At 41.9% G+C, this 14,115-nt stretch overlaps 1 protein-coding gene across 3 annotated transcripts in view; it reads right to left on the bottom strand.

Annotated features, from left to right (window-relative positions):
* Positions 1–14,115, bottom strand: part of PPP1R13B (protein phosphatase 1 regulatory subunit 13B) — a 75,377-nt gene that overhangs the window by 34,769 nt on the left and 26,493 nt on the right. For 2 of the 3 annotated variants that reach the window (XM_070358052.1, XM_070358051.1), the window contains exons 2-3: positions 6,148–6,295; positions 1,218–1,337 (exon numbers count right to left, since the gene is read on the bottom strand). In XM_070358052.1, the coding sequence (XP_070214153.1) occupies positions 1,218–1,337; positions 6,148–6,295 (268 nt within the window). Of the gene's footprint in view, positions 1–1,217; positions 1,338–5,145; positions 5,246–6,147; positions 6,296–14,115 lie in introns of those variants that run through there. The other variant, XM_070358053.1, reaches the window with a different exon arrangement.

Here is a 14,115-nt window from a genome sequence, read left to right on the forward strand (position 1 = left end):
ACAGACACGCTCTCGTTTCTCCAGCCGACACCCCTGGAGGCACTAACGGCTGCCCCCGCCAGCGGCACCCCGTGAGTGATGCTGCAGAAGTGCCACTTGTATGTGTGCGGACACAGCCACGGGACAGACAATTCTCAAAAGCGAGGCTGCCGGGTGAAAAGTTTTATGCTTTTGTAAGTGTGGTAGATATTGCTAAATTAAATTGCCTTCTACAGAAGCTGCCAACAGTGTGGAAGACTGCCTGTTTCTCGGCGTCTGCCAACACTTGGTAAACGTTCTAATCTCTGCCATGTGACAGGTGAAACAGTGTCTCGGTGTTTGCCCTGCCTGTCTTTTTTAGGAGTACAGCTGGGCATCTGGCCATGTGTATTTCCTTTGCTATGAACTACATGTCTGCATATTTTGCACATTTTATTTTACTGGCTTTGTTATCATTTTATATAAAGGTAACTAACCCTTTGCAATATGAGCTATATATGCTATTTCCCAGTTTATAATCTGTCTTTTGACTTTGCTTTAGGGTGGTTACTGCCATGCAGGCTTTTGTTGTTGTTTTTTAAATAACTGTTTGTCTTTTCTATTATGGTTTAGCGTCACACTTAAGTCCTGTATATATATATATATATATATATATATACACACACACACACACACACACAAGACTATGTGTATATAATAACACTATATATATATTATATTTGCTTTGTCCTTGTACCACAAGGCTTGCAGGGTCTCAGTTCCCTGACCAGGGACTGAACCTGGGTCACAGCAGTAAAAGACTGGAATCCTAACCACTAGGCCACTAGGGAACTCCCCACTTAGGTGGAGTTCTTTTTTTTTTTTTATTTCTCTCTCTTCAAATACACATATATGTGTTTTTCAGAATTTTTATGATGCTTTCATGGTTTCATTTATTCTTAAAATCCAGAGATTTCAACCATGTGATATTTATCAAAAACAGTCCCTTCTGGCAGCAGAGCCACGCCCGTGTTTCATGCATTATGTGACTGGCTCAGGATCCTGAGGAGGCAAGGGCTGGGAGCCTGAAAGTGTGAAGCATCATAAACGGCACTAACAGGGGTGAAACCTCACGAGACACCAACTCTCCCTCTCACCACCCGTGAGTTAACAGGGGAATAATTTAACGTTTATTCCTATTTTCCTTAAATTAACTTTCATGGCAAAAATTAGCAAATGGGGGGAAAGCACTTATCTACCTTGTTCACTGCTCTCTGTTGGGGAATCTTCATGTCGAAGGAAAAATTTCACTTCTTCCCTTCGTGGCCCCCACTTCTGAAGATGTTCATACATCATATAATCAAAGGGTATGGGACGCTCTAGGAAAAAACAAACAAAAAAATTCTTACTTTTCCCAGAGACAAACAAAATGAATCCTATCAAAAGTAAAAAATGAATAAAAATAAATTTAAATAAACGTACACACATATATATTAGAATTCAAGGATATAACAAGCACTAAATTTTAACTTTAATGAAATAAAAGCAAGACTATAAACACAAAGAAGTAATCATAAAAGCAATTTTGCAACATTAAATAGGGAACATTGGGAAAAATGTCCTTTATTATATTTATCATGAAGCAGGGTACCTCCCACTCTTTCAAAGGAACACATTAACAAACTGCCCAAATTTTATTATTCACTAAAATGTTACAGGCGGCAATCAGATGTACAAAGACTTGACACACACTTCCGGCAGTGCAGCCAGCCCACAGCAACACTTGCACCAGAACGTTCACAGCAGCCAAACAGTGGAAACAAAGCAAACCTCCACTAACCGATGAAAGGATAAATGCAACGCTGCATATCATACAACGGGTAGTTTCAGCCAAACAGAGGAATTAGGTATTGATGAGTGCTACAACATGGATGACTCTTAAGCAAGCTAAGTGAAAGAAAGCCAGATCAGAGTCACAGACTCTATGATCCGATCTATATGGGGTACCTAGAAGAGTCAAACACAGAGCCAGACAGTAATAGAGCGGTCGCCAGGGGCTGGGGTGGGGGAAACGGGAGGCAGACAGTTCGGAGACGCTGAGAACGCCCTAACACCCATAAAGCTGCACCCAAATGGGGGGTTTTATGCTATGCTAATTTTATCTCAACTTAAAGGGAAAGAAAGGAAACCTTGAAATGTTCCCACTGCTGCTTGTGCTTGAAAGTGAGGACGGACACTGGCAGGTCTCAAGGCTGGGAGAAAACGGCCTGCCCTGGGAGGAGCGGGACGCAACTGAACTGCGCTTCTCCTCTCAACACAGGAGCACGGCTGGGTGAGAGACCCCTGCCCAGATCAAGTCAGGAGAAAGAGCCGCGCGTGTGGCAGCCTCGTCATACACGCAAGATGTGATTTAATTTTCGGCCTGAGAGAAGGGCCAGACTTCCACAAGGAAGAAAACCCCGCCATTCACAGAAACACAACGCGCACTGTGCTGCTGCTGCCACTTCATCTTCCTACACGTGTAGGCAAGCTTTGTCTTGTTCAACAAACCTCGAGGGCAAGGACATAAATCGTCTCATCTTGGTTAATTCAACTCAGAACTGAGTATCTGTACAGCAAGAAGCAAGCACAAATTGAACACTGAAGAAGTATTCAATATTACCATTCCATATTTTGTGTTTTTTTTTAATTTGTTTAATTGAAGGATAATTGCTTTACAGAATTTTGTTGTTTTCTGTCAAACCGTAACGTCATTTACTTTTTGAAAGTAACAATTTTTGTGTTATAAAATTTTTTTTAAAAACATGTATATTCTAATGCTATAGCTGTGGAATTTAAGACTAATCATGTCCATCAGTTTAACATAAAATTTTATCTTAGGCCATATTTTTATTAGTATTGCTTTGGCTTACAGATTTGTTTCACATTAATTAAAATCAACTTACAACCTTCACTTGGGCTTCCCTTGTGGCTCAGCTGGTAAAGAATCCGCCTGCAATGAGGGAGACCTGGGTTGGAGACCTGGGTTTGATCCCTGGGTTGGGAAGATCCCCTGGGGAAAGGAAAGGCTACCCACTCCAGTAGTCCGGCCTGGAGAATTCCATGGACTATAATCCATGGGGTCCCAAAGAGTCAAACACGACTGAGTGACATTCACATAATCTTCACTTAAATCTGAGCATAACTTCACCAAGTCTGAGCATAACTTTATAAATATTAAATCTAACTTTTCCTTAAGCCAGTTATTTAAAAAAAATTGTTTCCCTTTATAAATAAAAACATTTTTAAGAAAAAATTAACTTTAAGAAAAGCAAACTAAGCTTCAGCAGCTTAAATAAAGGTTAACTAAAATGTTATTTCTGTTTTAAAGTGAAAACAAAACTACCCTGCACATATCATGTAATCAATACTATACCTCATCAACACTGTATGTACTGGAGAAATCTGTAAGACAACTTTCAGGCATTCTCGGAAAAGGCAACAAAAAACACCAAGTAGGAGACTTCACAAGAAGAAAAGCTGAAGGTCCTGCCTGCCCGCCTGATTCACATTAAGCTGACGCCCGGTGTGAGGAAGGGGCCAGATGAGAGCAGGGTAATAAGCGGGCCAAATGAACAGGCTGTTATGGGCTGGGCTGTGTCCCCTCACACAGAAACCCACATGCCGAAGTCCTGAACCTAGTCCTCCATAAGAATAGGACCTTATTTGGAGACAGGATCTTTAAGGAGGTAGAAAGTAAAAATGAGGTCATTAGCATGGGCCCTAATCCAATGTGCCTGGTGTCCCTTTAAGAAGAGATTAGGACACACACACACAGAGGGAGGGCCACACGAGGACTCGGGGAGGAGGCATGACCATCTACATGCCATGCGGAGAGGCCTCAGGAGAGACCAGCCCTGCTGACACCTTGAAGTCAGACGCTAGCCTCCAGAACTGCGAAAAGATGGGTGAATTTCTGTTACTCAAGCCGCCCAATTTGTGGCACTTCATTACGGTTGCCTGAGCAGACCAATACACAGATCCACACAGAAACACTCTCCTCTCAACAGGGGACTGAAAGGGGCTTCCCTGGTAGTCCAGTGGTTAAGAACTACCTTGCAATGCAGGAGACTCGAGTTCGATCCCTGGTGGGAGAACCAAGATCCCAAGTGTGGTGGAGCAACTACTGAGCCTGCGCACTCTGTGCCACAGTGACAATCCCGCATGCTGCAAGTGAGACCCGACACGGCCAAATAAATATTAAAAATTTAAAAAAGCATTGACGATTATATTGGAGTATTCTATTTATGAACACTGATGACATGAGTATACCGTGAGTAACAGATGTGGTAATTTTATGCAAAGGGTTCTCCAAAATCTGAAAATCACTTGAATTGCTCCTCCAGGGTAAAAAGACTGAGAAAGGCCGTGCTTGCTCCCTTCCTTTGAACCTCATCCGCCACCATCTTGCCCAGACTTCGCTCTGCAGGTCCAATTTACTCAATGATGTATTTACTCAGGGCCTGCTATGAGCACCAGGCTGGGCACTGCACGTATGACGGTAAACAAGTCCCCGCCTTCAGCGGTTTTAGTCCAGTGAGAGAGGAAGAGATGAAAGCTACTGTCCTGTTTTGATAAACACAATGACAGTACTGAAGCAAAGAGGAGAGACCTGTAACACCCTCTAAGACTCAAGGAGAGTGAAGGTTGGGGGCTAGGTGCTGGGGACTGCTCTAGACAATGGGAGCAGCAGGCTGTGACCGTCTGTTCTGCGGGGAGGCAGGCCTCATTCTCGATGAGGTAAAACCCCAGGTCATGGAGACGGCCATGGAGCCAGGGACAGCACCAACTCAAGACTCACATAAGAAACTAGCATCCTCCAGCAGCCGGGACCACGAGGGCTCTCCCAAGCTAATACAAGAGGCCGACCAGGAATTAGAAGTGATAACAAGCAACAAAGGCAAGAATGCTGAGAGGCGAGAGAAGAGCACACAGTGACAGAGCGACCAGGCTCTAACATTCACCCTGAAACCACCACTGCGTCATCCCTTCCTGTGTGTCAGGCTGATACCCGAGGACCTGGCCTCTTCTGCTACTTCGGTGATGGCCCACCATTTCTCAAAGTCAAGTTTCTCTTGAGAATGTTGTCCTTAAAGTTTTTACTCCAGATGTGAAGGATAGCACAGAAAATATTTATAAATCATATACCTGATTAGGGACTTGTATCTAGGATACATGAAGAATTCTCACTGGGGATGTTGTGTACAGCACGGTGACCACAGTTAACATTGTAACTGCAGGTGTGAAGCTGCCAAGAGAGTAGACCTTAAAAGTTCTCATCACAAGAACACATATTCTGTAACTGTGTAGGGCAATCAATGGATGTGAACTAGACTTACTGTGGTGATCATTTCACAATACATACAAAAATCAAACCATTATGTGGTACATTTCAAACATCATGTTGTACGCCAATTACACCTCAGTTAAAAATTGTTTTTAAGAAGTGTTAAGAATTCACTGATTATCCCTGAGTGTCCTTAAACACATCCACCTGGACACGTCTCAAACGCAGCATGTCCAGCTAGCCGCTCTTTTGCTCCCTGACTCGGAGTCGTGAGTGCACACTGCCCCTTCTTCCACTCACTGCTGGAGCGGAGGCCTTGCCCATCTCAGCACCCCCATCAACGCTGTCTGAGGGGCACACCCTGTCCATTCTCTTCTCCAGTCCTTCCTTCACACTGCTTCTCTCACCCAGCATATCTCATCCCAGCTCAATTCAACCTCTCCGTTAGAGTCTATGTTATTTTGCAGAATTTTCTGCATTCAGTAATCATATTACCTGCACTGATCTTCTCTGACCAGCTAGCATGACAAATCCTTAAATGTAAGAGCCAGCCTTAACTCTTCTCAATTTAATAAATATTTATTAAGGGCTTACTATTAATATTTAAACATATGTCCCCTTCCTCTTAACGTCCCTCCCAACCCACCCCTCTAGGTTGTCACAGAGCACTGGGTTGAGCTCCTTGCTATAACACGCTTTTTTGAAAATAGCATTTATAACATCCTATCCCCATGTGATATAACGAGTTTTTAATTTCTCAATTCCTTATTACCTCAGGTAACAAAGAACCAGGAACAAAATTCTGCATTCAACAAACATCGGATTTCATGTACTTGGTCACTGTTATAGAGCCTAATACATACCATTTCCCCTCCACACTTCAGCTAAATGGCAACTGCCTTCTCCAGGTTCTTTGCAGAATTCTACAACATCACGACATGTTGTTTCTGGTGTTATAGGAACTTCTGTTAAAATCTGTTCATTGTTGCTCAAGAACACGGTTAATATCATCTGTAAGAAAAAAGATTAAATTAAAGCTACAACTTAAGAGTCATTAAGCAATAAAAAGATTAACTTGCAAATTAAAAGTGATTTCCCCACCTTCCTACCACCACTCCATCCAGCCAAAATGCTTACAGGACAGGTTAGGCTCACTCTAAAGTTCATGTTGAAAAGTTAAAATGTAAGACAAGTCGGGAAAATGCCCAAAGAGGAGTATTAGAAGGGAACTAGCACTACAGGGACGGGGGAGCCCGGGAGGCTGCCGTCTCTGGGGTCACAGAGTCGGACACGACTGAAGCGACTTGGCGGCGGCAGCAGCACTACTGGATATTATAAAGCCTCGATACGGTAAGGCACCAGAACATGAAGGGCACCAGATCAGCGGGACAGACCATGAAGTCCAGAAACAGAAAATGGCAAATGATGAAGGAGGCGCCTCAAAACCGACGAGGGACAAGACTCTTCAGTGAATGATGCCTGAATAGTTAACATACCCAACTGGAAAAAATGGGTTTATATTGCATATTATACACAAGCAGTAAGTTCCTAATCAAATATTTTAAAATAAATCACAGAATTATAAAAATTCTAAACTAAAACTGGGTAAATTTTTTTGTAACCTTGGAGTACAGAGCCCTTTCTAACTATGATTAAAAAACCATTATAAGATATATTCAAGTAATTAAATACAAGGATCTTTTACAAAGCAAAAAAGACAAACTGGGGGAAATATTTGCAACTAACATTACATATGAAAAGTCAGTCTCAACACTAAAGTGAAAGTGACAGTCGCTCAGGCGAGTCCGATTCTGCGACCCCGTGGACTATACCGTCCACGGGACTCTCCAGCCCAGGATACTGGAGTGAGTAGCCCTTCCCTTCTCTGGGGATCTTCCCAACCCAGGGATCAAACCCAGGTATCCCACATTGCAGGTGGATTCTTTACCAGTTGGGCCACAAGGGAAGCCCTCAAGATCTAAAGGGCTCCTAAAAATTGGTACTAGAAAGACCAAAAATCCAACTTATTTTTTTAAACTGAAGAAATAATATATCACAGTAAAAAAATGAAAATGGTTCTTAAATGAAAGCACATTATAATTTCAAAAAATAAAAACTGTCCAGTATTATTTTTTTAAATCTTAAAAAAAAAAAAAAAAACACACCAAAAACCTATCACTTTGACCTAAGAACTCAACAGATCCTGTGAGAAGGATTTTTAAAAACATTACTCCTAAAGTAAAATTTAAACCAAAGATTTTCTTTAATCAGACAATATCATAGAATATTTGTTTAATCTTTGATCAAAGTCAGAAACAAAATCTGTATTTGTCCCCAAATTCCCTTCTCAAAATCTCAGCTGTCAACTGAGTATCTTAGTATAGTTTATTGGTACAATATTTTTTTCTTAGAAGTGCCCTACATTCCCAACTTTTGAGATTTAAACATCTTTATACTGGTGGCCAGATTTTATTTGACCAAAACCAGTCACAGTTACAAACTGCTCTCTGGGCCCCGTCTCCTCTCACCCCACCTGCCACATGGCTGCCACCGGTTCCCTCTCTAAACGTGAAGCAAGTGAAGTCACTTCCTGGCTTAAAACATTCAGGGGCCTCGTACCACCCAACAGCCACCATTCCCCAAACATGTCTTCTGGTTTATAAACAGGAAACCGGGCTCTTTACGGAGCACTCAGAGGCGAGCATTGCCATGTTCATGTGGATCTCTAACTTTTCTCCCCCAGGGACTCTCACAGGGCCTGGATCGCCACGGAACACCCTTTGAGAGAGCCTGGACAGCAGGACAAGCTGCAGGCCCTGACCAAGGGGAACACTCCTCACCACCTCCCTGGCCTGCCAGGACTCGTGCCTTCCTGCGCTCAACCTCGCTGCCCCTCCCCAGCTCTCTCAGGCCACCGGCCCTCTGCCCCAGGGCCCCTCCTGTTTGCCTGTAAACTCCTGTTCACCCTTCAAAACTCAGTTCAGATGCTACCGCCTTTGCAAAACCTCCCTTCACCACCTTCTCTCACCAGGGAGGCCACATGTTCCTTCCTCTGTGATCCAGTGACCCTTCACACACATCTTTATTACATCACAGCGCCAGCCTGTTTACCTGCCTCACCAGGCTCCAGGCAATTCACTTTTGAATCTTTCATTCCACTTCCTGATCAGTATCTGATGCCTGCAAGGCTCCCTGAAATCTGGTCGACTCCACGAATGACACCAAAATGTAAAGTCTCCACCACGCCACAGAACTGGAGGAACACTACACATGCTCTAGGTGAGACACAGCCGATCCGTTCAGTAAACAAGCATTTTCATTCAGTTCTTCTGGAAATTATAAACACAGTTCTATTTTACAAGAAATAAAACAGTTCTTTCTGCTCACTGATCCAGACAAATTTTTAAATGTCGGGGGTCTTTTAAAGACATAACTGGCTTGGAATCTAAATAATTTGGAATAAAACAGGTAAATCCTGGATCTAGTACAAACAAGTCCAGAACTTGAAGGGCCTTAATGCTATACCAGTTTCACCAGAACAATCAGAATAGATTTTTACTTTTATTTACACTTTTATTTTACAGTTCTAATGGTAATTCTGGAGTAGGAAATGGCAAACCACTGGAATATTCTTGCCTGGGAAATCCCATGGACAGAGGACTCTGGTGGGCTACAGTCCACAGGGTCACAGAGCTGGACACAACTGGGCATGAACCCACACATGTTAAATATTTTCCCATGTGATTTCACAGTCTATGCTTTTTAAGATCTAACAATAGGTTTTCCCAAACCACAGTTTATAAATCAAACTTTCAAGGCAGCGAAAATTTTTTTAAAAATTATCTTCTCTTTAAGTGCTGTAACTACAACTCACTGATGACCAGCAGAGGGTCCTGCTCCTCTCGGTTCTTCAGCCCTTTCAGCTTCCTCCTGCACCCCCACACCCACTACAGGGTCCATGGCTTGTTCTCAATACTCTGAGCTAGTGAAGGTTTACATAACCACGTGCTGTGGGAAGCCGGGCCTCTGGCCGGAACTAGGCTCGCATGCTCACACCCACCATGGGCACACAGTGGCATCCATAAAGGCACGGACTGTGCTTCTCTGCTCAGAAAGGTTTCTTTAGGAACTTGTTGTCAGAATGAATGACAGTGTGACACTCTGGGGATACTTTCTGAATTACCAAGAGTTGTGAGTAAGTTCAACGTGATGGGAGAAGCAGAGGAGAAGCAGAATGGCAGAGTTGTGAGTCTGAACATTAATTCTTAAAAGTTAAGAATTCCCAGATAACTGATCCAAAAGTCACTACACATTATTTCAGTTTTTAATTCTATTTTAAAGTCTTTACTAAACCCTATCTTTCCTAATCTTAGCAAAATCTCTAATTTCTCTAATCTCTACTACTCAGTCAAAGCTAATTTTATTACAATCATGAGATTTAAAAGCTTTTGAGATAAATTAAGCTGGCATTGACCTGGATGGTACATACTTCCTAAAGCATCTTCTAAAATTAGAGCTGAAAAGGCATGGGGCTGCTACCGTTATTACAGTAAGGTTTCCCCAGATTAAAAGAAATGGAAGGATCTTCAACACAAGTAACATGTGCATTCACTCCAGATGCATTTTTTAAAGCATCTTTGAAATCACAATACATCTTACAATTGACAGCATGTCACAATCTAAGGGGTAGTGCTGTGTTTTTCTTTAATAGTATGCATAGAGATGAAACCCAATAGAGTTAAGGGTTAAGAAGACAAAGAAAAAAAAAAGAATTACTGTTCATTCCTCCTCAAAGATTACTATATTGAAAATAAAAGATCTGGTCAACCACGGTTAGACACATGCAGACTTGCACTGTGTGCTGCAACACGTAGAGCGCACGACGGCAGACGCCTCACACGCCTTCTCACACCGCCCCCTCTGCCCAGACAAGCCAGGCTGACAGGCCCTGCCCCACCTTCTCCATCATCCGCAGTCATCCACCTCCTCTGGGGAGCACTTCCTGCCACACTGTCTCCCCATCCTGACCTGGTGAGAGTCAGAGCCTCCTCTTTTGCTCTCCTATAACAGACCGTGGCTATTTCTGGCACAACATTCTCGCACTAAATTATCAATGGTTTTCATGATTATATCCTCTACTGAAACAGTGTTTGTGACTCACAGGGGTGAGTTGTGACCCCCATTACCTGCTCTTAAAATTATCCAAGTGTGTCCCAAGTTGTACATATTTTCACTTTTTAAAAGTTGTTAAAAACCCCAAAAAGCCGCAGGCCGCGGCGGGCAGCACTTGTGTTCTCTAACTCAGTGCCGGAGTGGGCTACATTGATAAGCGGTGCTCGGTAAGTGAAAGACCGAGGCAGCCTAGCAGGCAGCCACCAGCATAACCAAATCGAATCCCTCAAGAGGGCACTTATCCTCACTCTCAAGATCATCTGAGCCCCATAAAGAAAGTCGCCAGGATCAACCACTGATGTAAGGAACCGCCTGGGTGGAGCCTGTAAGGCCTTCGTGCGCCTGACCGGCCCGTCTGAAGCAGCCTCCCCATCTGCAGCCTCTCACCACTTTGTTTTCTTCGCGTTCACCACCACCTTACACACCTGTGTAAGCCGTGTATTTATTTGTTTCTCCTCTGTCCTTCCACTAGAACTTAAGCTCCTGAGGAGCAGGGATTTAGCTAGTTCACTGCTGTGTCACTACCGCCTGGAGTAGAGCCTGGCACATAGTGGGCACTCAATCAACTCCCCCAAGTACATAAAATAATTATTTTTAAAGTAGGTTGTGTCACAAAGGGTAGGTGTCTGCCTTCTTACACTATCTTCAAGGTCTCAAATAGGAAAAAAAGATCAATATTATACCCCTCTAGTCGCTGAGTTACTCCACATTAGAAGGAAAAGAATCTTTTAAAAATGCTAGTGTAAAAGTCAGAAGCCTGTACACACATATGTGATATTTGGCAGATTCCACTCAAACCTAGACATCACAGACATCCCTCGGTAAAGCCTTCCTGCTTTCCATAAGGTGGCACTGCAGGGTGCCAGGGGGTGAGTTCCACCTCTACCCCCACACACACACTCCTGCAAATTTTGGGGAAAAGAATTAACTCCAAAGAAGAACGAATAGTTTTGTAAGATCATATTAAGTTCAATTTCCATGACTAAAACGTATTATTTTGGCAAAGAACTAGAACTAGCCTTTCAAGGATAATGAAAAAGTTTTTCTAAATAAGTGAGAAACATTTAACACTCTTGAGAGGACAGATACATTTAAATATTTGAGTTGCATCTACTCATAAGAAGAAACTAATACAGTTAAGTGACCTTTAAATTAGATCCTCAAAAACCATATCAATTATGTTTAGTTCAGGTCACTGTTTTTATTCACTTCAATAATTTAGTGTTTTAAAAATATATATTCCATCATATGAAAACTTCCTCTCAATAGCTTGAACTGGTGAGATCTGGTTATACACTATTCCTGGGAATACAAAATATACATCTCAGCTTCCCTTCACCTAACTTATTTAGTCCCTCCAGGATTTAAAAGCATATGCATTTTGGGGGAACCTGTCTAGAACCTTATAGAAATGCAAAACTCACGAACCTTCTCATAAAAACTAGGTATGCCATAAGTCCATAGCATGTGTGGAGGTGAAGCAGCTGAGCAAATTTAATCTAGTCTCCAAAACTTAAAGAATCTCTGAATAGGAAAAGGGCAGTATCAACTCTTGACACCCCTACTCATCAATGTTGGGAATCACTGCCCAGAATGTCCGCTGCTTTACTGACTCTGTTCATGTGAACATTATGGAAACAGAACAAATACTAATTTTCAACCACAGGTTGTGACCTACTAACATGCTGTATAATCAGTTAGTGCCCTCGGGGCCAGTTTTGTTTTTAATGGAGCAGAACAATATAAAACAGTATTATAATACACTGCAAATCAACTATACTTCAGTATAAAATAAAAACTAAAAAAAAAAAAAACCCAAACACACACACACACAAATTATTAAGAAAATGAAAAGACCAGCCTGGGAGAAAATATTATAAAACACATAATTGATAAAGAACTTGTATCCTAAATATACACAACTGAAAACTCAGTAATAAGAAAACAAAGAACCCAATCAAAAAGTGGATAAAAGATCTACGCACCTCATCAAAGAAAGCACCACCCACCTAAGAGAATGTCCAAAATCCAGAACACTGGCGATCCGAAATGGCGGTGAAGCAGCGGAGCACAGGAACGTGCCGGTGGAAGTGCGAAGCGGCACAGCCATTCTGGAAGACAGCCTCAGTTTCTTCCAAAACTAAACACACTCTTACCGTGGGATCTAACAATTAAAGATTCTTGGTACTGATCCAAACGAGTTGAAAACTTATATCTAGACAAAAACCTACACATGAATGTTTATAGTAGCTTTATTCATAACTGTCAGAGCTTGGAAGTCACCAAGATATCCTTCAGTAGGTGAATGAATGGATAAACTGTGGCGCATCCAGACAAAGGACACCAAGCGGTGATAAAAACAGCTACCAAGTCACAAAAGACACAGCAAACAAACACACATGGCCAAGTGCAAGAAAGCAGTCTGAAAGGCCACATACTGTATGACGCCGATTAAATGATATTCTGAAAAATAAAAATCTGTGGAGATGGTAAAAAAAAAAAAAAAAATCAGTGGTTGCCAGGAGTTGAGGGCGGAAGGAAGGATGAGTAAATGAAGCACTAAGAATTTTCGAGGGCAGTGAAACTACTCAGTATGATACTATATTGGAAGATAAAAGACACTCGACATTTGTCAAAACCCACAGAACTGTACAACAGACACAGTGAACCCTCATGGAAACTATGGTCTTTAGTTAATGGATGAACATTAGTCTAGGCACTGCCATCTGCACTTCACACATTCTCAATTCTCACACCAACTCTATGAGACAAATACCACCTTCATTTTACAGATTAGGGAAAGGAAACTTGGAGAGGTTAAATAACTTGTCCAAGGTCACCGAGCTAATGAATGCCAGACCAGGATTTAACCCTGATCTGACTAACTTCAAAGCTACAGTCTGAATCACTACTCTAAACCACTCCAAAAGAAAAAAGAAAAACAGAAAAATTTTAATAAATACCTTCGTACTTAGAATATACCTGCCATTACTAAATAACTTCTCAATCAACCAAGTGTCATCTAGTGTCTACAGTTGAAAGAATCTGAAATGCACAAGTGAATCATATAAGGGAACCAGAATAAAGAATCATGCATTTTCTTCTAACTGTTCAAATATAAAGATGATCTCCTAATAGATGTTCTAATTACATTTTACTGACCTTACAAAAGTTTAAATTAGGTGTATTAACAATTCTCAGAATAAGGCTTCCTTTTTCTATTTATTTCTTTGTAAAATTCAAGAAAATATATTCCTATATGAATTTTTGAAAAACACTGATCTAATCCTAGGTATATACCCTAGAGAAGTATGTCTACACAAAAACTTGCACAAAAAAATTAGAGCATAACTATACAGTCATAACAGCAAAAAAGTAACAGTCAAAACCAATGAATGGATAAACAAAGGTTGTATATCTGTTATACAATGGAGTATTACTTGACCATAAAAAGAAATGAGGAGAATGCTACATTCCTGAGATAATGGATAAACCTTAGAAACGCGATGCCAAGTGAAAGAAGCCAGATACAGAAGGCCACATGCTGTTACGACCGCACTTACACGCGATGTCCAGAGCAGGCAAACCCACACAGAAGCAGATTAGTGGCTGCCAGGGGTGGGAGGGAAGGAGGGAAGTGACTGCTAACGGGCACCGGG

The sequence above is a fragment of the Bos mutus genome, chromosome 21 (genome assembly GCF_027580195.1).
Source record: "Bos mutus isolate GX-2022 chromosome 21, NWIPB_WYAK_1.1, whole genome shotgun sequence".
Taxonomy (NCBI): domain Eukaryota; kingdom Metazoa; phylum Chordata; class Mammalia; order Artiodactyla; family Bovidae; genus Bos; species Bos mutus.